Genomic DNA, 25,195 nt, shown 5'->3' on the forward strand with positions numbered 1-25,195 from the left:
TAGGGCAGTGTGAGCAGGACCAGCAGAGTCATCTGACTTAATAAATGAGGATTGGATATCGTTAACCTTCTTTTCAAAATGGTTGACGAAGTCATCCACAGAGAGGGAGGGAGAGGAGGAGGAGGATTCAGCAGGGAGGAGAAGGTGGCAAAGAGCTTCCTAGGGTTAGAGGCAGAGGCTTGAAATTTAGAGTGGTAGAAAGTGGCTTTAGCAGCAGAAACAGAGGAAGAAAATGTAGAGAGGAGGGAGTGAAAAGATGACAGGTCCGCAGGGAGTCTATTTTTCCTCCATTTCCATTTCTGTTCTGTGAGCTCGCAATGAGTTGTCAAGCCACGGAGGAGGAGGGGAGGACCGAGCCGGCCGGGAGGATAGGGGACATAGAGAGTCAAAAGATGCAGAAAGGGAGGAGAGGAGGGTTGAGGAGGCAGAATCAGGAGATCGGAGGGAGAAGGATTTAGCAGAGGGAAGAGATGATAGGATGGAAGAGGAGAGAGTAGCGGGAGAGAGAGCGAAAGTTGCGACGGCACATTACCATCTGAGTAGTGTTGGAGGAGAGCGAGAGAGAAAAGGATACAAAGTAGTGGTCGGAGACTTGGAGGGGAGTTGCAGTGAGATTAGTAGAAGAACAGCATCTAGTAAAGATGAGGTCAAGCGCATTGCCTGCCTTGTGAGTAGGGGGGGACGGTGAGAGGGTGAAGTCAAAAGAGGAAAGGAGTGGAAAGAAGGAGGCAGAGAGAAATGAGTCAAAGGCAGACGTAGGGAGGTTAAAGTCACCCAGAACTGTGAGGGGTGAGCTATCCTCACGAAAGGAACTTATTAAGGCATCAAGCTCATTGATGAACTCTCCAAGGGAACCTGGAGGGCGATAAATGATAAGGATGTTAAGCTTGAATGGGCTAGTGACTGTGACAGCATGGAATTCAAATGAGGAGATAGACAGATGGGTCAGGGGGAAAAGAGAGAATGTCCACTTGGGAGAGATGAGGATTCCTGTGCCACCGCTACGCTGACCAGATGCTCTCGGGGTATGCGAGAACACATGACCAGACGAGGAAAGAGCAGTAGGAGTAGCAGTGTTTTCTGTGGTAATCCATGTTTCCGTCAGCGCCAAGAAGTCGAGGGACTGGAGGGTAGCATAGGCTGAGATGAACTCTGCCTTGTTGGCCGCAGAACGGCAGTTCCAGAGGCTGCCGGAGACCTGGAACTCCACGTGGGTCGTGCGCGCAGGGACCACCAGATTAGAGTGGCAGCAGCCACGCGGTGTGAAGCGTTTGTATGGCCTGTGCAGAGAGGAGAGAACAGGGATAGACAGACACATAGTTGACAGGCTACAGAAAAGGCTACAATAATGCAAAAGAGATCGGAATAAAATTAACTAAACATCTGGGGAAGCGAGAGAGCAGGGCCTCCCTCACTTACCTTTCACTTAAACACTCAAACATAACTCTCCCAACTTCCACTTTAGAAATGATAATCGTTGTAAACTACAGCGGTTCAATGTTTCCTAGGAATAGACTCTAACTTAGTTTATTCAGCTAGCTAACTTGGTACAGTATTCTTCCGTGAAAACCACCCAGGACACCGTATCCTATGACGCCATAGCTAACTAGCATGCTAGCATCCAATAACACACGGTTTAGCACCAATACTTGGTTACAACAAACTACCAATTGTGTTAACACACTAAAAAGATCATTTGTGTCCGTGTCTAGTTCCTTTTTATTGATAACAACCTACAGTTGAAGTCGGAAGTTTACATACACCTTAGCCAAATACATTTAAACTCAGTTTTTCACAATTCCTGACATTTAATCCTAGTAAAGATCCCCTGTCTTAGATCAGTTAGGATCACCACTTTATTAAGAATGTGAAATGTCAGAATAATTGTAGAGATAATTATTTCTTTCAGCTTTTATTTCTTTCATCACATTCCCAGTGGGTCAGAAGTTTACATACACTCAATTAGTATTTGGTAGCATTGCCTTTAAATTGTTTAACTTGGGTCAAACGTTTCGGGTAGCCTTCCACAAGCTTCCCACAATAAGTTGGGTGAATTTTGGCCCATTCCTCTTGACAGAGCTGGTGTAATTGAGTCAGGTTTGTAGGCCTCCTTGCTCGCACACGCTTTTTCAGTTCTGCCCACAAATATTCTATAGGATTGAGGTCAGGGCTTTGTGATGGCCACTCCAATACATTGACTTTGTTGTCCTTAAGCCATTTTGCCACAACTTTGGAAGTATGCTTGGGGCCATTGTCCATTTGGAAGACCCATTTGCGACCAAGCTTTAACTTCCTGACTGATGTCTTGAGATGTTGCTTCAATATATCCACATAATTTTCCTTCCTCATGATGCCATCTATTTTGTGAAGTGCACCAGTCCCTCCTGCAGCAAAGCACCCCCCACAGCATGATGCTGCCACCCCCGTGCTACACGGTTGGGATGGTGTTCTTTGGCTTACAAGCGTACACCTTTTTCCTCCAAACATAACGATGGTCATTATGGCCAAACAGTTCTATTTTTGTTTAATCAGACCAGAGGACATTTATCCAAAAAGTACGATCTTTGTCCCCATGTGCAGTTGCAAACCGTAGTCTGGCTTTTTTAAGGCGGTTTTGGAGCAATGGCTTCTTCCTTGCTGAGCGGCCTTTCAGGTTATGTTGATATAGGACTCGTTTTACTGTGGATATCGATCATTTTGTCCCTGTTTCCTCCAGCATCTTCACAAGGTCCTTTGCTGTTGTTCTGGGATTGATTTGCACTTTTCGAACCAAAGTACATTCATCTCTAGGAGACAGAACGCGTCTCCATCCTGAGCGGTATGACGGCTGCGTGGTCCCATGGTGTTTATACTTGCGTACTATTGTTTGTACAGATGAACGTGGTACCTTCAGGCGTTTGGAAATTGCTCCCAAGGATGAACCAGACTTGTGGAGGTCTACAATTTGTTTTCTGAGGTCTTTTGATTTTCCCATGATGTCAAGCAAAGAGGCACTGAGTTTGAAGGTAGGCCTTGAAATACATCCACAGGTACACCTCCAATTGACTCAAATGATGTCAATTAGCCTATCAGAAGCTTCTAAAGCCATGACATCATTTTCTGGAATTTTCCAAGCTGTTTAAAGACACAGTCAAGTTAGTGTTTGTACACTTCTGACCCACTGGAATTGTGATACAGTGAATTATAAGTGAAATAATCTGTCTGTAAACAATTGTTGGAAAATTACTTGTGTCATGCACAAAGTAGATGTCCTAACCGACTTGCCAAAACTATAGTTTGTTAACAAGAAATTTGTGGAGTGGTTGAAAAACTCGTTTTAATGACTCCAACCTAAGTGTATGTAAACTTCTGACTTCAACTGTATACTGTAGAATTTTGGGAGTGATGATGTCACAATGGGACCTTTAGAATGCTGAGGAATAGGGTTGATAAACGTTTTTAAGAATTTGAAGTTGGGATAGCCTGAACATGTGAAAGTTGGTTTGGTGTATGTAGCTTGAACGGTTCAAGAGTTACTGTTGGTGGGTTGTTTTATGCTTATTTATGCAAATGTGTATACACTGAACAAAAATATAAACGCAACATGTAAAGTGTTGGTCCCATGTTTCATGAGCTGAAATAAAATATTCCAGAAATGTTCCACATGCACAAAAAGCTTAATTCTCTAAAATGTTGTGCACCATTTTTTTTTGAAGAATTTGAAGTTGGGAAAGTGGTCAAAGTAGCTGATTTGTGTTAAAAGTTACCTTGTTTACTGTGGATATAATAGAAGGTTGGGAGTGAAGATGTCACAATGGGACGTTTAGAATGCTGTGGAAATCCCATGAAAGTGGATGGAGGTCAAGCCACACTAATAAGAAGTATGTCGAAGATTTAAAGTGGGGACTCTTGCTTGGCAAGCACTACTATTGAGTAATCCAGGAATGTCACGAGTTATTTGACACGAGAAAGCTCGAGAAAAATTGATCTACAGAGCACCAGTAGCTACAATGAATGGCTAAATTATTTCCGGACACGGAGGGTCCGCGGCGCACCCACTGATGCTCCTCCTCCTCCCTACTCTATAGGAGCTAGTGACGACCGAGGTTGAGGGGGTCGTCACAAGTTAACACAGCCACAAAGTCATAAACCTCGCACATTTCTACAATTTATCTTATTAAAATCGAAATAATAAATGTAACTCTAGCCTTAAACACAATGTTAACCTTATGCCTAACCTTAATTTAATTATAGCCCATTTTAACTTTGTGGCTGTGTTATCTAGTGGGAACCGGTTGAGGGACGATCTCCATGTGGCCGCTTTATCGGGGGTGGGACTAGTGATCGTTGTTGAGGAAGACTGATTCTATCCTACTAACGTTACTATCTTACAGGTAGTTAGATACATGTTAAAGGATCTCACAGGTTGACTATAACTTTGGCTTGTGGAAATAATGGTTCAATTTCAAAGGTGTGCGCTGAAAAACCTTATCCTGCAGAATCCGTACTGTCGGGGAGTTCTACCAGCGATAAAAAGTTATATCCCTGAGTTTGCATTTTGCCTCCTGCTTGGGCATCGACGCGCTGGATACAGTACCACATCAGGTTAGTAGCCTGACTATAGCAATATAAGTAGCCTACTCTAGGCTAACATACTATTGTAGTGTACATGTAGGCTATTAATGTTTTTGTTAAACTTGCACTGAGAAGTGATTTTGTCAGCAAAGGTTGTCAAGTGGACACACATTCCACTGGCGCAATATTTGGAGTTAGTTGCAATTAAAAATCTACAACATATATTCAGAGAGGAAGAAGCAAAGCGAGAGGCCTTACTCCGCACAAAGTCTGTCCACGAAAACGGAAGAGGAATTTTTGTATGGAGGTCAATGCCTCACGCCTGCCTTCCATCTTTGAGGACATGTATTTCCATTGTTAGAGCGATCACTTGACTATCTTGTCAATATAGATAATCTTTGATATAGGCTATGTTTACCCCTATTCATGACTCCAATTACATTGCATTACGCTGGCTGGCTAAATTGAGTCATTGGACGTCCCATTTAGCCGTGTGAGAGAAAGTCCCAACGCTGCCCAAATGCTCTGTCCAAAACGCAAATACACTTCGCATGCGATACCGTTTTGGAAACATTTCGAATTGAACTTTCATATAAGCGAGACAGAAGCATGTCTGTTCAACTAAATATATTCCCAAATAAATGTATTCTCAAATTGTATTTTGTCTGTTACGCTGTGTGCACTAAACTGACATGCATGATTGTTGCTGACACTCCAATGTTCAGATGAAGCTGGAATTAAATAGTCTATAACTCGCACCACCGTGTTGCTCAACTCAAACAGCAGTGTGTAGCTGCTGGCAAAGTCATTCAAAGCCTATACTTCATCACTCAGGATGTAACTTTCCAGTGCTCCTATTTTTGCCATTTTAATGTTATTAAAACTACACCAGACAACCCTATTTACTTAGTCGGCTTGTTGTGTGTTCTATGCAAGAGTAATATTCCTCTCGAGGTGCATTGAAAGTTGGGAGCCATAGGCGGGAAAAATGTATTCGTATAAGCAGTCAATTCACAACAACTCTTAATGCAAGCGCGGGTAAACACTTTTGAATACAGTTATGGCCTTTGTTAAAAAAGAGGGGGATCCTAGTTTTACACTTAACAAAAATATTGTAATGAACCGGGCTGGGTCATAAACGAAAAAGAGACGGACACCAGGTGTGCAGGGCAGAACACAGGTTTATTCCTAAACTGGGCTATTGTTCAGGCCACAGACCACGCCGCTAAATTACGAGCGTACACAATGTCAAGTTAAGTGGCAGACTCAGGAGCAGATCAGGATACCAAAGAGAGAGAGATGAGACAGTAGCCCCTATTTATTCATTTCAAAACCCCGCGGGATGACCCATCATACCCCCCAACCTTTCCGTCTGTCCTGGCATATTTAACCCCTGCTAGCACCCATGAGAACAATAACACGAACACGGAACACAATACCGGGTCGTTACAATATAAATGCAACAACAAGAAACATGCAACAATTTCAAAGATTTGACTGAGTTACAGTTCATATAAGGAAATCAGTCAATTGAAATTGAAATACCTTTTTCTTTAAAGGTATCTGTGACCAACATGCAAATCTGTATTCCCAGTCATGTGAAGTCCATAGATTAGGGCCTAATGATTTCGCATGACTGTAAAACAGTAAGAAAATGTAGGCACTCACTACTATAAATCGCTCTGGATAAGAGCATCTGCTAAATTACTTAAATGTAAAATTGAATACAGATATGCATCTGTTGGTCACAGATACCTTTAATATAAAGGTAGGGGTGTGGATCAGAAAACCAGTCAGTATCTGGTGTGACCACCATTTGCTTCAAGCAGCGCGACACATCTCCTTTGCATATAGTTGATCAAGCTGTTGATTGTGGCCTGTGGAATGTTGTCCCACTCTTCAATGGCTGTGCGAAGTTGCTGGATATTGGCGGGAACTGGAACATGCTGTCATACACGTCGATCAAGAGCATCCCAAACATGCTCAATGGGTGATGTCTGGTGAGTATGCAGGCCATGGAAGAACTGGGAAATGTTCCGCTTCCAGGAAGTGTGTACAGATCCTTGCGACATGGAGTTGTGCATTCAAATTGCCATTGATAAAATGCAATTGTGTTCATTGTCTGTAGCTTATGCCTGCCCATACCATAACCCCACCGCCACCATGGGGCACATCTTCTTCTGTTGCTCTCTTCACTGCCTCAGCATAAGACACCTTCTGCACTAGCTTCCTGCCATCCAGGACCTCTATACCAGGCGGTGTCAGAGAAAGGCCCTAAAAACTATCAAAGACTCCTGCCACCCTAGTCATAGACTGTTCTCTCTGCTATCGCACGGCAAGCGGTACCGGAGCGCCAAGTCTAGGTCCAAAAGGCTTCTTAACAGCTTCTACCCCAAGCCATAAGACTCCTGATCAGCTAATCATGGCTAACCGGACTATTTGCATTGCCCCCCCCCCCCCCCCCCCCCCTCTTTTATGCTGCTGCTACTCTGTTTATTATTATTTATGCATAGTCACTTTAACTCTACCCACATGTACATATTACCTCAATTACCTCGACTAACTGGTGCCCCCGCACATTGACTCTGTACCGGTACCCCCTGTATATAACCTCCCTACTGTTATTTTATTTTACTGTTGCTCTTTAATTATTAGCTTAAAAAAATAAATAATCTTAAACTGCATTGTTGGAAAAGGGCTTGTAAGTAAGCATTTCACTGTAATGTCTACACTTGTTGTATTGGCGGATGTGGCAAATAAAATTTGATTTGATCCTGGCAACCTCAACCTGCCTTTCTCTCACTGGACACCTCTGATCTCCAGCACAATGGGTACCACTACAGTTTACACACACACACAACGTTTTCCACCGATACTACACATTCCTTAGTCTCATGTCCTCCTGCACACTTCTCACATCTAGGAATATCCCTCCTACACACTGCTGCCACATGACCATAAGCTTGACACCTAAAACACTGTAATGGGTTCGGGACAAAAGCTAACCGACACATCCTGACTTCACTTTGTCTGGTAAAGACTCTGCATCAAAACTCAGGAGCACAGACAGTGTCTTCTCTGTTTCACCACGCTCTCCACCAGGTCTACGTCGCAACAAACGGCGGGCGTCACAGACACCGGGAATCTTCAACTTCAGTTGACCCTCAACACTTAACTTCACTCCAGTTATCACTCCTTTCAGCAGCACCCTGCTCTGGAAAGGAAAGCAAGTCATATTTCTTGTCCCCAGTTGCGTGGTGTGGAGCGCACGCTCCCTCTGGACGGCAGAAACGCAAATAATCTACACGATTCCACTTTGAGTCGCTTTCACCAACCCAACATTCTCCAACCTCGTTTCCACCCAACCTGACACCATGTATGGGTTTACCAGAAAGCAAGGATCCATTCTCTCCAAAAATCTCACTCCCACTGGGCCAGAATAATCTTTGTCATCATCAGGATGAGGCTCAAACTCGGCGGTCTTCACCACACCTGCCACCGCAATTAATTCATCCTCACTCTCGTCATGTTCAATTTCCTGATCCACCACTCCATATTCACTCAAAACATGTTCCACTTTTCAATTATTATTCCTCTCCATCTTGTCCTTCATCAGATCTTCCAGAAGGCTTGTGCATTCCCCCATTCCATATATACTTATTTACATTTACATTTTAGTCATTTAGCAGACGCTCTTATCCAGAGCGACTTACAGTTAGTGAGTGCATACATAATTTTTTAAATTTTTCATACCCCCCGTGGGAATCGAACCCACAACCCCATGCTCTACCAACTGAGCTACATCCCTGCCGGCCATTCCCTCCCCTACCCTGGATGACACTGGGCCGCTCCATGTGTCTTATGTTCCACTTTCCTCCTTTTTTTCCTTTCCACCCATCTTACCCCCACCTCATGGCCACACCGGCAGCCATTGAACCGAAAAAATAATCTGACCTGTACCCCGTGTGGCATTGTTTTACAACCAGAGTTTAAAGTATGGTTTAGGAGCAGTTGTGCGACAGAGCTCTTAAAGGGACAATGGCGTCTTAAACTGGCAATGACATACTTTGTAATATAAACCTAAAAATCTAATTTTTTGAGTGAATAATAATGAATAATTAGTTCTATATTCATATTTATAATAAAATAATAACAATTATTAATAATAACAATCAGGATGTTTTGTCCAATGGGGTAAATGCAGATGGACAAACCCCATGCTTCATCATATGTACATTTTATAGGCACTATGCTGCATCAGTTAGGCTACATGTGATAATGCTTATTGCTAATAGCACATCTGATAATATAGACCATGCATGGTCCAACATGTTAAAATAATTGTAACAATTTTTTACCAATATGTTATTCGGCCCATTTCTGGAGGTGGAAATTATATTTTAGATGGTGTCAGCATAATATATTTTCATACATTTTGTAGTAGAAGGGGACTGGAATTGGTCAAACTAGCAGTACAAAATGATCTTCTTTCCCTAAATGCAGGATGGTCATGACTTGCTGACATGAAAGGGGAGGTTAACTTGGCCCCAGACAATAGATCTGGGATCGACTTAAGTTTCAGTCATGGGATGTATTTTTTTCGTTAACCCCTGAGACTACTGTGCGTACGCAGTTTAGGAAATTTGCACCCGCCTGTATTTTAAGAAACACATGCGATCCATCTGGAAATGTGGAATGGAATGGGGCAATTCCACTGTAAAAGCTGATTTTTATGGTCAATCCGAAATCTGCAGTGGCCGTACAGCATTTACAATGATGCAGCCTCCGGAGAAGTCAGAGCATTCATACTTCTTGCGCTTCGGGGAGCGGTTATACACATCCAATAAATTGTTCTGCACCGCACCACTCGTAGTGATTGAGGGCTAATCTCTATAGCCATATAGCTAATTACGAGTAACTGGTTAAACAAAATACCTTACCTCTTCTGATATGTTGGAGTACGTTTCCCGGTGCTGCACCATTTTCCCACCTGCATCTCCATCCCAAATCTTTTTGGGCCTGTTACAATACATCAATAATGACGGATTTGACAAATATCCACTTTGTTAGATCAGATTTGTTGAATGTGCACCAATCCAGCATCCTTCTATCCCCCATGGTCTGCATTGACCTCTTTACCAGATCTATCCCCATTACCTACCCGATCTATTTCCAGGAGTTAAAACACATTTTCATGTCATTGAAATCCCTACAGGAGGTATCATAATATTTGTGAATTTGTTATGATAGCCTTTCGTCAAAGTTCTCCATGTTTGTTGTCAAGGAAGTTGTCAAGGAAGTGAGTTTGTGTTTATACAGGATGTACCGCCCCACCTACCGTCAACCAATCATGTCAATGCGGAGCTATGCGAAGCCATCCGCATTGTTACAACATTTATGAGGCACATGGCATCGGCGTACGTAGCTGGATTTGGCCTACGCAAGCCTCCGGAGGATCCACAATTGCGTCACACGCTCTGTACGGAGCCTCCGGACCGCATTGCCGGATCAAGCATAAATCGGCTAACAAGAGTGACACTGAGACTCAGATTTTTCACTTTAAATTGTGTCAAACAAAACCAATGATTGCAAAGTTTAACAAACCATACAACTCTATGCACAAGGACTAGGCTACTTTTAACGATTTCCACTGAACATTTTTACAAAAACACATTTACTTGAACAGTGCAGATGCAAAGTTTGGTTACAGAATGCCGATTTGTGCTGTCATTCTGTTACCAAACTGTGCATCTGCACTGTTCTTCATGTAAATGTGTTTTTGTCAAATTTGATGTGGAACATTTTAAAAGTAGTCCTTGGCGGGTGAAGGTTAATGTGTCCTGCGCTGTGAGTCAGACCCCCTGCAGTAACTTCCTCATTGTGTTGTGTCCAGCCCTGCAGATGACTGCATTCTTATTCTCTGCATTATGAGAGGGCTTATAGATCCCACTGGGCTCTGACTTCAGCAGTCTCAAAACACCATCATTACTCCTAATAATCAGGCCTAACTAATTTATTACTGCACACACTACATACGTTTTGATAGGCTTGCTTTTGATTTAACGATTGACTTTTAAAGATGTTTCTTGTTGTTGCCTTTTATATCGAGATGATAGAGAACCAAATCGTCTCTTTGTGATCAAGGGAGAGATGGAGGTAGAAAGGGAGAAAGAGAGGGGGGTGTATTTCTCTCTTTCCGTAGCAGCTTTAGCAGCAGGACTCTGGCAGATCAAACAGGCTTCCTGTGTGGATTAGAGAAAGGTAGATATAGGAGGGGGGGGGGGGGGAGCAGCTCTTTGTAGTCTCTGATAAACATAATTCTTAAAGATGGGCCAGAACAACAAACATGAGTGCTGACCTTTAGAACAACACTTTTCTGTGTGTGCGTGAGAGTGATGGAGTGGTGACTGTCCCTGTCTGAAAGTGATGTGCTCTTCTCTCGCCCTTCAGCGCTGAGGCACCATCAATAATTCACCAGCTCATCACACAATTCAATGCTGCACAGCACCCTCTCTTTACCAGGGGTAGGCAACTACAGTGAGGGAAAAAGTATTTGATCCCCTGCTGATTTTGTACGTTTGCCCACTGACAAAGAAATGATCAGTCTATAATTTTAATGGTAGGTTTATTTGAACAGTGAGAGACAGAATAACAACAAAAAAATCCAGAAGAACGCATGTCAAAAATGTTATAAATTGATTTGCATTTTAATGAGGGAAATAAGTATTTGACCCCCTCTCAATCAGAAAGATTTCTGGCTCCCAGGTGTCTTTTATACAGGTAACCAGCTGCGATTAGGAGCACACTCTTAAAGGGAGTGCTCCTAATCTCAGCTTGTTACCTGTATAAAAGACACCTGTCCACAGAAGAAATCAATCAATCAGATTCCAAACTCCACCATGGCCAAGACCAAAGAGCTCTCCAAGGATATCAGGGACAAGATTGTAGACCTACACAAGGCTGGAATGGGCTACAAGACCATCGCCAAGCAGCTTGGTGAGAAGGTGACAACAGTTGGTGTGATTATTCGCAAATGGAAGAAACACAAAATAACTGTCAATCTCCCTCGGCCTGGGGCTCCATGCACTCTCACCTCGTGGAGTTGCAATGATCACGAGAATGGTGAGGAATCAGCCCAGAACTACACGGGAGGATCTTGTCAATGATCTCAAGGCAGCTGGGACCATAGTCACCAACAAAACAATTGGTAACACACTACGCCGTGAAGGACTGAAATCCTGCAGTGCCCGCAAGGTCCCCCTGCTCAAGAAAGCACATATACAGGCCCGTCTGAAGTTTGCCAATGAACATCTGAATGATTCAGAGGAGAACTGGGTGAAAGTGTTGTGGTCAGATGAGACCAAAATCGAGCTCTTTGGCATCAACTCAACTCGCCGTGTTTGGAGGAGGAGGAATGCTGCCTATGACCCCAAGAACACCATCCCCACCGTCAAACATGGAGGTGGAAACATTATGCTTTGGGGGTGATTTGCTAAGGGTACAGGACAACTTCACCACATCAAAGGGACGATGGACGGGGCCATGTACCGTCAAATCTTGGGTGAGAACCTCCTTCCCTCAGCCAGGGCATTGAAAATGGGTTGTGGATGGGTATTCCAGCATGACAATGACAATGGGTTTTGCCACCAAGTACTAAGTCATGTCTTGCAGAGGGGTCAAATACTTATTTCCCTCATTAAAATGCAAATCAATTGATAACATTTTTGACATGCGTTTTTCTGAATTTTTTTGTTGTTATTCTGTCTCTCACTGTTCAAATAAACCTATCATTAAAATTATAGACTGATCATTTCTTTGTCAGTGGGCAAACGTACAAAATCAGCAAGGGATCAAATACTTTTTTCCCTCACTGTAGATTCGGCCGGGCACCGTTTTTTTGTCAGAGCAAATGGTCGGGGGCCCGCAAAATAATTATTAATAATATGTACACTGCAAATTGACCACAACTAAGCCCAAAAAGATATATGTATTTTCAAATACAATTGTTTGTTTTTTTACCCCTTTTTTGGTAGTTACAGTCTTGTCCCATTTCTGCAACACCCCTACGTACTCGGGAGAGGCGAAGGTCGATGTGTTCTCCGATACACGACCCTTCCAAGCCGCACTGCTTCTTGACACACTGCTCGCTTAACCCGAAAGCCAGCCGCAGGAAACACTGTCCAGCTGATGACTGAAGTTAGCTTGCAGGTGACCGGCCAGCCACAAGTCCCTAGAGCGCGATGGGACAAGGAAATCCCGGCCGGCCAAACCCTCCCCTAACCAGGACGACGCTGGGCCAATTGTGCGCCGCCTCATGGGTCTCCCGGTCACAGCCGGCTGTGACACAGCCTGGGATCGAAGCCGGGTCTGTAGTGACGCCTCAAGCACTGCGATGCAGTGCCTTAGACCACTGCGCCACTCGGGAGGCCCTCAAATACACTAATTTCATACCTTGATTACGTTAAGACACGATCACATATCTCTTTTAACTATTTGTGGGAATATTTTGGAACAGATTTCCAAAACAATGTTTTGGGGGGCTGAATTCCTGATGATTTTAGAGTCTCTTTTGACCAAAAACTAAAATCCCCCCCAAAAATAGTCACTGGCGGGACAGGTTTGGCCTGCAGACTGCCTGTTGCTCTATGCCCTCTCTCAACCCACACTTACTCTTTCTCTTTCTTTGGTGTTTGTTCTTCACTGGTTTCCCATTTCTTGTGGCAACAGGTCACAAATCTTGCTGCTGAGATGGCACACTGTGCTTTTTCACCCAGTAGATAAGGGAGTTTATTAAAATTGGGTTTGTTTTCGAATTCTTTGTGGATCTCTGTAATCTGAGGGAAATATGTGTCTCTAATATGGTCATACATTTGGCAGGTTAGGAAGTGCAGCTCAGGTTCCACCTCATTTTGTGGGCAGTGTGCACATAGCCTGTTTTCTCTTGAGAGCCAGGTCTGCCTACGGCGGCCTTTCTCAATAGCAAGGCTATGCTCACTGAGTCTGTACATAGTCAAAGCTTTCCTTAAGTTTGGGTCGGTCACAGTGGTCAGGTATTCTGCTACTGTGTACTCTCTGTTTAGGGCCAAATAGCATTCTAGTTTGCTCTGTTTTGTTGTTAATTCTTTCCAATGTGTCAAGTAATTCTCTTTTTGTTTTCTCATGATTTGGTTGGGTCTAATTGTGTTGTTGTTGTTGTTGTCCTGGGGCTCTGTGGGGTCTGTTTGTGTTTGTGAACAGAGCCACAGGACCAGCTTACTTATGGGACTCTTCTCCAAGTTCATCTCTCTGTAGGTGATGGTTTTGTTATGGAAGGTTTGGGAATCGCTTCCTTTTAAGTGGTTATAGAATTTAACAGCTCTTTTCTGGATTTTATAATTAGCGGGTATCGGCCTAATTCTGCTCTGCATGCATTATTTTGTGTTTTTCGTTGTACACTGAGGAAATGTTTGGAGAATTCTGCATGCGGAGTCTCAATTTGGTGTTTGTCCCATTTTGTGAATTCTTGGTTGGTGAGCGGACCCCAGACCTCACAACCATAAAGGGCAATGGGTTCTATAACTGATTCAAGTATTTTTAGCCAGATCCTAATTGGTATGTCGAATTTTATGTTCCTTTTGATGGCATAGAAGGTCTTTCTTGCCTTGTCTCTCAGATCGTTCACAGCTTTGTGGAAGTTACCTGTGGCGCTGATGTTTAGGCCGAGGTATGTATAGTTTTTTGTGTGCTCTAGGGCAACGGTGTCTAGATGGAATTTGTATTTGCGGTCCTGGCAACTGGACATTTTTTGGAACACCATTATTTTTGTCTTACTGAGATTTACTGTCAGTGCCCAGGTCTGACAGAATCTGTGCAGAATATCTAGGTGCTGCTGTAGGCCCTCCTCCTCCAGAAGCACCAGATCATCAGCAAACAGACATTTGACTTCAGATTCTAGTAGGGTGAGGCCGGGTGCTGCAGACTGTTCTAGTGCCCTCGCCAATTCCTTGATATATATGTTGAAGAGGGTGGGGGGCTCTCTCTCTCGCTATCTCTGTTTTAATCCCCCTCCTCTCCTCATTTTGGATCTCTCCTTCTTTCATACTCCCATCTCTATTTCTCTCTCTCTGAATGTCTCTCACCCTCTCTCTGTTTCCCCAGGCTGTTGTAGGTCTGAGCTCCAGCTCCAGTAGTTGTTTTTGCTGGTTGCCCTCCTCTCCCTCTCCCTCTCCCTCTTCCTCTTCTCGTTCTCCAGGCTCCTCACATATCAGGGCCTCTTTCCTGAGGAATGGCTGTCTATCTGTGTCTGTCCCGCTCCCCCCTCTCCTAGTCTTATTTCCCCACCAGTGAGGGGCCAAGTGAGAGGTTAGGGTTAATGTGTGTGGGGGGCCAAGGGGACCGAGAGGAAAGGGTGAGGCCGCCGCACCTACACTGTTCTACTCACTTGTGTTTCTCTAATTCTGATCCTGACGTGGGCTACCGGGGGTCCACACACTTTGCATCTGCACTGTTCGGATTAAAAAAAAAAGTGAAACATCTAAGTTTCAGTGTCACTCTGTTATCGTGGAATTGCCCTATGGAAATGCCAGCGCAAGGTGAGAGAATATGTCGTAGCCTAGGTGGCGGGTGCAACTTTGCTAAACTGAGCACAGTAGCCTAAGTGTATATTTTGTATTTGAAAGATTCTCGCTTATATGAAAGTTAAGTTCCGAAAGGTTTCCAAAACCGTATTGCTAGCGAGGATTAATAAGAATGTTAAACAGAGCATTGGGATTGTAGTTCATTGGTATGGCAACTGCACCGCCCTCGATCGCATGGCGCTACAGAGGGTGGTGCGTACAGCCCAGTACATCACTTGTGCCGAGCTCCCTGCCACCAGGACCTCTATATCAGGTGGTGTGAAAAGAAGGTCTGGAAAATTGTTAGTCTCCAGCCACCCAAGTCATATAGACTGTTCTCCCTGCTTCCGCACGGAAAGCGGTACCGGAGCATCAAGTCTGACACCAACAGTCTCCTGAACAGCTTCTATCCCCAAGCCACAAGACTGCTAAATAGCAAATGAAATGGCTACACAGACTATCTGCATTGACCCTTCTATTTTATTTGTATTTTTGCACAGTCCATATGCACACACACTCACTGACACGGACACTCCAACACACTCGCACACCATTCTTTTGCTAACACACATAACATGCACACACATTCCTACTGACTATACACACACACACACACACACACACACACACACACACACACACAGCTAGTAATCCACACATACTCACTCAATCACAATCATCATATATGCTGCTGCTACTCTGTTTATCATACGCTATATACACTACCAGTCAAAAGTTTGGACCCACCTACTCATTCAAGGGTTTTTCTTTATTTTTACTATTTTTTACATTGTAGAATAATAGTGAAGACACCAAAACTATGAAATAACACATATGGAATCAAGTAGTAACCAAAAAAGTGTTAAACAAATCAAAATATATTTTATATTTGAGATTCTTCAAATAGCCACCCTTTGCCTTGATGACAGCTTTGCATACTCTTGGCATTGGAGATTGGACTTCTCACTAAATGACATCCAATATCATACACATCACCCTACTCAGATTTACTACACACATAATATCTTGACTAAATGTTCTAACATCTGTAGTATTGGCTCACAGGCAAACAGGCAAGGGAATAAAACAAATATTGCTAGAACCTGAATTCTGAATATCAGACATTTGAAATCTTAAATTTTGACCATCATAGTACCTCTTATGGTAGTAACTTTACAAGCACTAATTATGGTCAATTTAGACTGAGAATAGTATCTAGTTATGGTAAGGGTTGAAATAAGTATAGCCAGTTATAATTGTAACGGTTTAGCAGATTATAAAAAAGAAGATCAGTCTTTACGTGGCAAAAAAGAAAAGGAATATAACATATACTGTTTACAGGAAACTCACTCTACATCCTTAGATGGAGTTGCATGGAAAAAGGAATGGGATGGTGAAATAATTTTCATCAAGGTGTGATGATATTAATTAACACAAATTTCGATATGAATGTGCAAATAGTCAGGAATGATTCGCAAGGAAGGTGGATCTTTTTGAATATGAAAGTGGATGAAAAACAGATTTGGCTCATGGTCCAAATCAGGATGATCCATACTTCTTCGAAAATATTTATACCAATTTATTGAACTTACAGGCAACAAATGATCAAATCGTTATGGTGGGAGACTATAACACAGTGGTAAGTACCTCAATGGTGTCACGGTTTCGGCCGAGGCTGCTCCTCCTCCTTGTTCGGGCAGGTTTCGGCGGTCGTCGTCCCCGGAGTACTAGCTGCCACGATCTATGTTTCATGTTCGTTTGATTTTGTCGTGATGTTGTACACCTGTGTCTAGTTAGTCCTCGTTAGTGTCCTATTTAGTTCTCGTTGTGTGTGTTTGGTGTTGTGTGTGATTGCTCTTCTGTTTTGGTGTTCTGAGCTACATACTTCCCTCCGTTGTTTGGAGAGGTTTTCGCACATGTTAGTGCGCCTTTTGTTTGACGCCTGTGTGCGCCTTTATTTCGCCTCCGGGCTTATTGTGCTCGTTTACTACGTGAATAATTCACTAAAGTCTTTTGGACTTAGCTTCTGCGTCCTGCGCTTGATTCCTGCACCACACCCACCTTCAGCACCCGTGACAGAATCACACACCTTTTAATAATGGAATCAGCAGGAGCAACAATCACGCCTGAGTCGTTGGAGGAGCATGTCCGCCGCCAGGATGACCAGATACGACAACTGGGGACCGCTCTACAGGACGTCATCAACACCCTGCACCGATGGGAGTCCAGAGGGGTACCCACACCTCCACCTACCCTGCCACCCCCATCGGCCGGTCCACCAGTCCCAGGTCCGGAACCCAGTGGGATTCAGCTCTCGCTCCCGAGGGCGTATGACGGAACAGCTGCCGGGTGTCAGGGGTTCCTCCTGCAGGTGGAGCTCTACCTGGCCACTGTACACCTGGTGCCCTCGGGACACGAGAGCGTTTCCGCCCTCATCTCCTGTCTCACGGGCAAGGCGTTGGAATGGGCCAACGCCGAGTGGAGGAGGATGGACGCCACCACCATCTCCTACGCCGAGTTCTCCCGTCGATTCAAGGCCGTGTTAGACCATCCACCTGAGGGCAAAGCGGTGGGGGAGCGTCTAGTCCACCTGAGACAGGGGAGGAGGAGTGCACAGGCGTTCGCGCTGGAGTTCCGGACTCTAGCGGCAGACGCAGGGTGGAATGAACGGGCCCTCATCGACCATTTTCGATGTAGCCTACGGGAGGACGTTCAACGTGAGTTGGCCTGCAGGGATACCAATTTCACCTTCGACCAGTTGGTCGATATGTCCATCCGTCTGGACACCCTGCTGGCCACCCGTGGACGTCCCGAGTGGGGTCCGTCCATTCCACCCTCCGGCACCTCCGAGCCGAGCCCTATGGAGCTCGGGGGTGCTGGCGCTAGAGAAAGGAGGAGGAGGAGCCTGAGGGGGCCTGTCCCCTGCACCAAGTGTGGTCGTGGAGGGCACACTGCGGCCAGGTGCTGGGGAGGGTTCCCCGAGGGAGGAGACAACAGGCCACGCACTGGGGATCCCTCCCAGGTGAGTAGACGCCCCACTTACCCAGAGCTCTCTGTTGCGCACTTCTGTATACCTGTTTGTTTTCCACAGGTTGCACCTCATTCCCAGCATAAGGCGCTAGTAGATTCAGGCGCAGCTGGGAATTTTGTTGATCGGAAGTTTTGTTTAGATTTAGGGATCCCTCTCCTACCTGTTGACAAACCTTTTCCCGTTCATGCTTTAGATAGCCGCCCGTTGGGGTCGGGGTTGATTAGGGAAGTCACAGCGCCACTTAGGATGTGTGCGCAGGGGGGTCATGAAGAGACTATACAGTTGTATCTGATCGACTCTCCTGCATACCCGGTGGTGCTGGGAATTCCCTGGTTAAGCACCCATAACCCTGCTATTTCGTGGCAACAGAGGGCTCTCGATGGGTGGTCTGCTCAGTGTGAGGGGCGATGTCTGGGTGTTTCCGTAGGGGCGACTTCGGTGGAAAGTCCAAACCAAGTGCCCGCACTGCACATTCCGCCTAAATATGGGGATTTAGCTCTCGTGTTTAGTAAAGCTAGGGCGACGCAGTTGCCTCCTCATAGACAGGGGGATTGTGCGATTGATCTCCAGGCAGGAGCAGCGCTCCCACGGAGCCACGTGTATCCTTTGTCTCAAGAGGAGAGAAAAGCTATGGAAACTTACATAGCCGAATCTTTGAGACAGGGATACATACGGCCCTCCACTTCTCCCGCCTCCTCGAGCTTCTTTTTTGTGAAGAAAAAAGATGGAGGGTTGCGCCCGTGCATCGATTACCGTGGTCTCAATCAGATTACTGTGAAATACAGTTATCCACTCCCTCTGATTGCGACCATGACGGAGTCATTGCATGGAGTGCGGTTTTTCACAAAACTGGATCTCAGGAGCGCGTATAACTTGGTGCGCATTAGGGAGGGCGACGAATGGAAAACAGCGTTTAGTACCATGTCAGGTCATTTCGAGTATCTCGTCATGCCATATGGGTTGATGAATGCTCCATCAGTCTTCCAATCCTTCGTAGATGACATTTTCCGGGATATGCAGGGGCAAGGGGTGGTCGTGTACATTGATGACATTCTAGTGTACTCGTCTACCCGAGAGCCGAGCATATAGCCCTGGTGCGTCGTGTATTGAGGAGGCTGTTGGAGCACGACCTATATGTCAAGGCAGAGAAATGTCTGTTTTTCCAGGAGTCGGTCTCCTTTTTGGGTTATCGGTTGTCCGCGTCAGGGTTGAGAATGGAGGTGGATCGTGTGTCCGCTGTGCGTAATTGGCAAACCCCAACCACTGTCAGAGGTGCAGCAGTTCTTGGGCTTTGCGAATTACTACCGGAGGTTTATCCGGGGTTTTGGACAGGTGGCAGCTCCCATCACGTCCCTTCTGAAAGGGGGTCCGGTGCGCCTGCAGTGGTCAGCTGATGCGGACAGGGCCTTTAGGAGACTGAAGGACCTGTTTACGTCGGCTCCGGTGCTGGCGCATCCGGACCCCGCATTACCCTTTCAGGTCGAGGTGGACGCGTCTGAGGCCGGTATAGGGGCCGTTCTCTCTCAACGGTCCGGCACGCCACCTAAACTCCGCACCTGTGCTTTTTACTCTAAAAAGCTCAGCCCGGCGGAGCGTAATTATGACGTCAGGGACAGGGAGCTGTTAGCTGTAGTTCAGGCCCTTAAGGTGTGGAGGCATTGGCTTGAGGGGGCTCAACACACTTTCCTCATTTTGACTGACCATCGGAACCTGGAGTACATCCGGGCAGCGAGGAGACTGAACCCTCGCCAGGCTCGATGGAGTATGTTTCTCACCAGGTTCGTATTTAAAATCACGTACATCCCTGGGTCCCAGAATGGTAAGGCAGATGCGCTGTCCCGGCGGTATGACACGGAGGAGAGGTCCGTTGAGCCTACTCCCATACTACCGGAGTCTTGTCTTGTGGCACTGGTGGTGTGGGAGGTCGATGCAGAAATCGAGCGAGCGTTGCGTACCGACCCCAGCCCTCCACAGTGTCCTGAGGGTCGGAAGTACGTTCCGCTCGAGATTCGGGATCGACTCATTTACTGGGCTCACACGTCACCCTCCTCTGGACATCCGGGTATTGGCCGGACAGTGCATTGTCTTAGCACTAAATACTGGTGGCCCACGTTAGCCAGGGATGTGAGGGTTTATGTCTCCTCCTGCGCGGTGTGCGCCCAGTGTAAGGCACCCAGACACCTGCCCAGGGGTAAGTTACAACCCCTGCCCGTTCCACAACGACCATGGTCCCATCTCTCGGTGGATTTTGTGACAGACCTTCCCCTCTCTCAGGGGAATACCACCATCCTGGTCGTTGTGGACCGGTTCTCTAAGGCTTGTCGTCTTCTCCCTATGTCGGGTCTTCCTACTGCCCTACAAACCGCAGAGGCCCTATTTACCCACGTCTTCCGGCATTACGGGGTACCCGAGGATATAGTGTCTGATCGAGGCCCCCAGTTTACCTCCCGAGTATGGAGAGCGTTCATGGAGCGTTTGGGGGTCTCGGTGAGCCTTACCTCAGGGTACCACCCGGAGAGTAACGGGCAAGTAGAACGAGTCAACCAGGATGTGGGTAGGTTTCTGAGGTCGTATTGCCAGGACCGGCCTGAGGAGTGGGCTTGGTACATTCCCTGGGCCGAGATGGCCCAGAACTCTCTCCGCCACTCCTCTACCAACCTAACCCCCTTCCAATGTGTGTTAGGTTACCAGCCGGTTCTGGCACCTTGGCAGCAGAGCCAGATCGAGGCCCCTGCGGTGGATGATTGGATGAGGCGCTCGGAGGAGAAGTGGAACGCTGCACACGTCCACCTGCAGCGGGCCATCCGTCGTCACAAGGCGAGCGCCGATCTCCACCGCAGTGAGGGGCCGGTGTACGCACCCGGAGATCGAGTCTGGCTCTCTACCAGAAACCTACCCCTCCGCCTGCCCTGCCGGATGCTGGGTCGGCGGTTTGTGGGGCCTTTTAAAGTCCTGAGAAGATTGAGCGAGGTGTGTTATAGGTTACATCTGCCTGTTGAATATAAGAATATTAACCCCTCGTTCCATGTGTCTCTTCTCAGGCCGGTGGTAGCTGGTCCACTCCAGGAAGGTGAGATAGGAGAGACTCCTCCGCCCCCACTGGACATCGAGGGGGCTCCGGCGTACACCGTTCGGTCCATCTTGGACTCAAGACGCCGGATGGGGGGTCTCCAGTATCTCGTGGAGTGGGAGGGGTACGGCCCGGAGGAGCGGTGCTGGGTGCCGCGGAGGGACATCCTAGACCCATCTCTCCTGTCGGAGTTCCACCGGGACCATCCCGCGCGCCCTGCTCCGCGTCCTCCTGGTCGTCCCCGAGGCCGGGGTCGGCGCACGGCTGGAGCCGCGCGTCAAGGGGGGGGTACTGTCACGGTTTCGGCCGAGGCTGCTCCTCCTCCTTGTTCGGGCAGGTTTCGGCGGTCGTCGTCCCCGGAGTACTAGCCGCCACCGATCTATGTTTCATGTTCGTTTGGTTTTGTCTTGATGTTGTACACCTGTGTCTAGTTAGTCCTCGTTAGTGTCCTATTTAGTTCTCGTTGTGGGTGTTTGGTGTTGTGTGTGATTGCTCTTCTGTTTTGGTGTTCTGAGCTACGTACTTCCCTCCGTTGTTTGGAGAGGTTTTCGCACATGTTAGTGCGCCTTTTGTTTGACGCCTGTGTGCGCCTTTATTTCGCCTCCGGGCTTATTGTGCTCGTTTACTACGTGAATAATTCACTAAAGTCTTTTGGACTTAGCTTCTGCGTCCTGCGCTTGATTCCTGCACCACACCCACCTTCAGCACCCCGTGACAAATGGACCGTAAAGGGAATCACTCTACAAACTATCATCAACGTGCCCTTAAGGAAATCACAAATATTATGGACACATTAGAAATTGTGGATATTTGAAGACTAAAAAACCCTGACCTAGTGAGATATACAGTGGGGAGAACAAGTATTTGATACACTGCCGATTTTGCAGGTTTTCCTACTTGTAATTTTTATCATAGGTACACTTCAACTGTGAGAGACGGAATCTAAAACAAAAATCCAGAAAATCACATTGTATGATTTTTAAGTAATTCATTTGCATTTTATTGCATGACATAAGTTTTCGATCACCTACCAACCAGTAAGAATTCCGGCTCTCACAGACCTGTTAGTTTTTCTTTAAGAAGCCCTCCTGTTCTCCACTCATTACCTGTATTAACTGCACCTGTTTGAACTCGTTACCTATATAAAAGACACCTGTCCACACACTCAATCAAACAGACTCCAACCTCTCCACAATGGCCAAGACCAGAGAGCTGTGTAAGGACATCAGGGATAAAATTGTAGACCTGCACAAGGCTGGGATGGGCTACAGGACAATAGGCAAGCAGCTTGGTGAGAAGGCAACAACTGTTGGCGCAATTATTAGAAAATGGAAGAAGTTCAAGATGACGGTCAATCACCCTCGGTCTGGGGCTCCATTCAAGATCTCACCTTGTGGGGCATCAATGATCATGAGGAAGGTGAGGGATCAGCCCAGAACTACACGGCAGGTCCTGGTCAATGACCTGAAGAGAGCTGGGACCACAGTCTCAAAGAAAACCATTAGTAACACACTACGCCGTCATGGATTAAAATCCTGCAGCGCACACAAGGTCCCCCTGCTCAAGCCAGCGCATGTCCAGGCCCGTCTGAAGTTTGCCAATGACCATCTGGATGATCCAGAGGAGGAATGGGAGAAGGTCATGTGGTCTGATGAGACAAAAATAGAGCTTTTTGGTCTAAACTCCACTCGCCGTGTTTGGAGGAAGAAGAAGGATGAGTACAACCCCAAGAACACCATCCCAACCGTGAAGCATGGAGGTGGAAACATAATTCTTTGGGGATGCTTTTCTGCAAAGTGGACAGGACGACTGCACCGTATTGAGGGGAGGATGGATGGGACCATGTATCGCGAGATCTTGGCCAACAACCTCCTTCCCTCAGTAAGAGCATTGAAGATGGGTCATGGCTGGGTCTTCCAGCATGACAACGACCCGAAACACACAACCAGGGCAACTAAGGAGTGGCTCCGTATGAAGCATCTCAAGGTCCTGGGGTGACCTAGCCAGTTTCCAGGCCTGAACCCAATATAAAATCTTTGGAGGGAGCTGAAAGTCTGTATTGCCCAGCGACAGCCCCGAAACCTGAAGGATCTGGAGAAGGTCTGTATGGAGGAGTGGGCCAAAATCCATGCTGCAGTGTGTGCAAACCTGGTCAAGACCTACAGGAAATGTATGATCTCTGTAATTGCAAACAAAGGTTTCTGTACCAAATATTAAGTTCTGCTTTTCTGATGTATCAAATACTCATGTCATGCAATAAAATGCAAATTAATTACTTAAAAATCATATAATGTGATTTTCCTCTACATGCTTTGTAAGTAGGAAAACCTGCATAATCGGCAGTGTATCAAATACTTGTTCTCCCCACTGTACATGGAGTAGACTTAATCAAGCTAGTCTTGACTCATTTCTTGTCTCTTTCTCTCTTGCAACAAAGGTTTAAAAAGTTTAAATAGGAGACAGAATGCGATCGGATCATCTAATTGGCCTTCTCATAACTCTTATAGAATTTCCACGTGGACGGGGATATTGGAAATTTAATCAAAGTTTACTGGAGGACAATTTATTTTTAACTAAGACAAAATAATTTATAACTGAATTCTTCCAGTACAATATAGGTTCAGCAAATCCCCTTATTGTTTGGGATACCTTTAAATGTACCTTCAGAGGTCATTCAATTCAATATTCATCAATAATTAAAAAAAAGTTTCTGGCTAAAGAGACAAGACTAACAAGGGGAATACATGAACTAATAGTACAGGTAGATAGCAATAAAAACGATACTACAGAGATACAAAATAAGTTAGAGGAAAAACAAAAATAACTGGAAGAACTTATTCAAGAACGATCTAATGTAATCTATTACAAAAAAAGCAAACTGGATGGAATATGGAGAAAAATGCACCAAATTCTTCCTGAATCTCCAACACAGGAACACTAATAAAAATAATTTACAGAAACTCATTACTGAAGACGGAGTCATCTGTGATTCTCCAAATTATATTTTAAAAGAGGAAGCTAAATATTTTAAGCAGATGTTCTCTTTTCCATCTCATCCTCACCAACTGAATGACAATTACTGTAAGGAATTCTTTACAAATAATAAAATAATTGAAAATTAACAAATGTACAGAAAGATCAGTGCGAAAGCCAAATTGCAGAGGAAAAACATTTTGAGGCTAATAAATCCTTTCAGTGTGGAAAAACCCCAGGGCTTGATGGCATACCGGTAGAGGTATATCAAGCCTTTTTTAATATACTCAAAGCTCCATTGTTAGATTGTTTTAACTACTCCTATAGAAATTGTAGTGTGACAGGTACTCAGCAGGAAGGTCTGATTTCACTATTATTAAAACAAGACCCAGATGGCAAATATAATGATCCAGTCTATCTTAAAAACTGGAGGCCTCTTACACTTCAATGTTGTGATGCAAAAATACTAGCGACATGCATAGCACTCAGAATTAAAAAGGTTTTACCTGGTATTGTTCATCCTGATCAGACAGGTTTTTTACATGGACGATACATTGGAGATACAGTGAGGGGAAAAAAGTATTTGATCCCCTGCTGATTTTGTACATTTGCCCACTGACAAAGAAATGATCAGTCTATAATTTTAATGGTAGGTTTATTTGAACAGTGAGAGACAGAATAACAACAAAAAAATCCAGAAAAACACATGTAAAAAAATTTATGAATTGATTTGCATTTTAATGAGGGAAATAAGTATTTGACCCCTCTGCAAAACATGACTTAGTACTTGGTGGCAAAACCCTTGTTGGCAATCACAGTGGTCAGATGTTTATTGTAGTTGGCCACCAGGTTTGCACACATCTCAGGAGGGATTTTGTCCCACTCCTCTTTGCAGATCTTCTCCAAGTCATTAAGGTTTCGAGACTGACGTTTGGCAACTCGAACCTTCAGCTCCCTCCACAGATTTTCTAT

At 45.5% G+C, this 25,195-nt stretch overlaps 1 protein-coding gene across 1 annotated transcript in view; it reads left to right on the forward strand.

The window, feature by feature from the left end:
• Positions 1 to 4,433: 4,433 nt before the first annotated feature.
• The window catches only part of LOC311137818 (nucleoside diphosphate kinase-like), a gene marked incomplete at both ends in the record, with an annotated part of 37,229 nt that continues 16,467 nt past the window's right edge, over positions 4,434 to 25,195 (forward strand). Inside the window, one exon of the mRNA XM_084172416.1 lies at positions 4,434 to 4,584. Within this exon, the coding sequence (XP_084028542.1) occupies positions 4,434 to 4,584 (151 nt within the window). The remainder of the gene's footprint in view (positions 4,585 to 25,195) is intronic.

The sequence above is a fragment of the Coregonus lavaretus genome (assembly GCF_964263955.1).
Source record: "Coregonus lavaretus genome assembly, chromosome: 12".
Lineage (NCBI taxonomy): Eukaryota > Metazoa > Chordata > Actinopteri > Salmoniformes > Salmonidae > Coregonus > Coregonus lavaretus.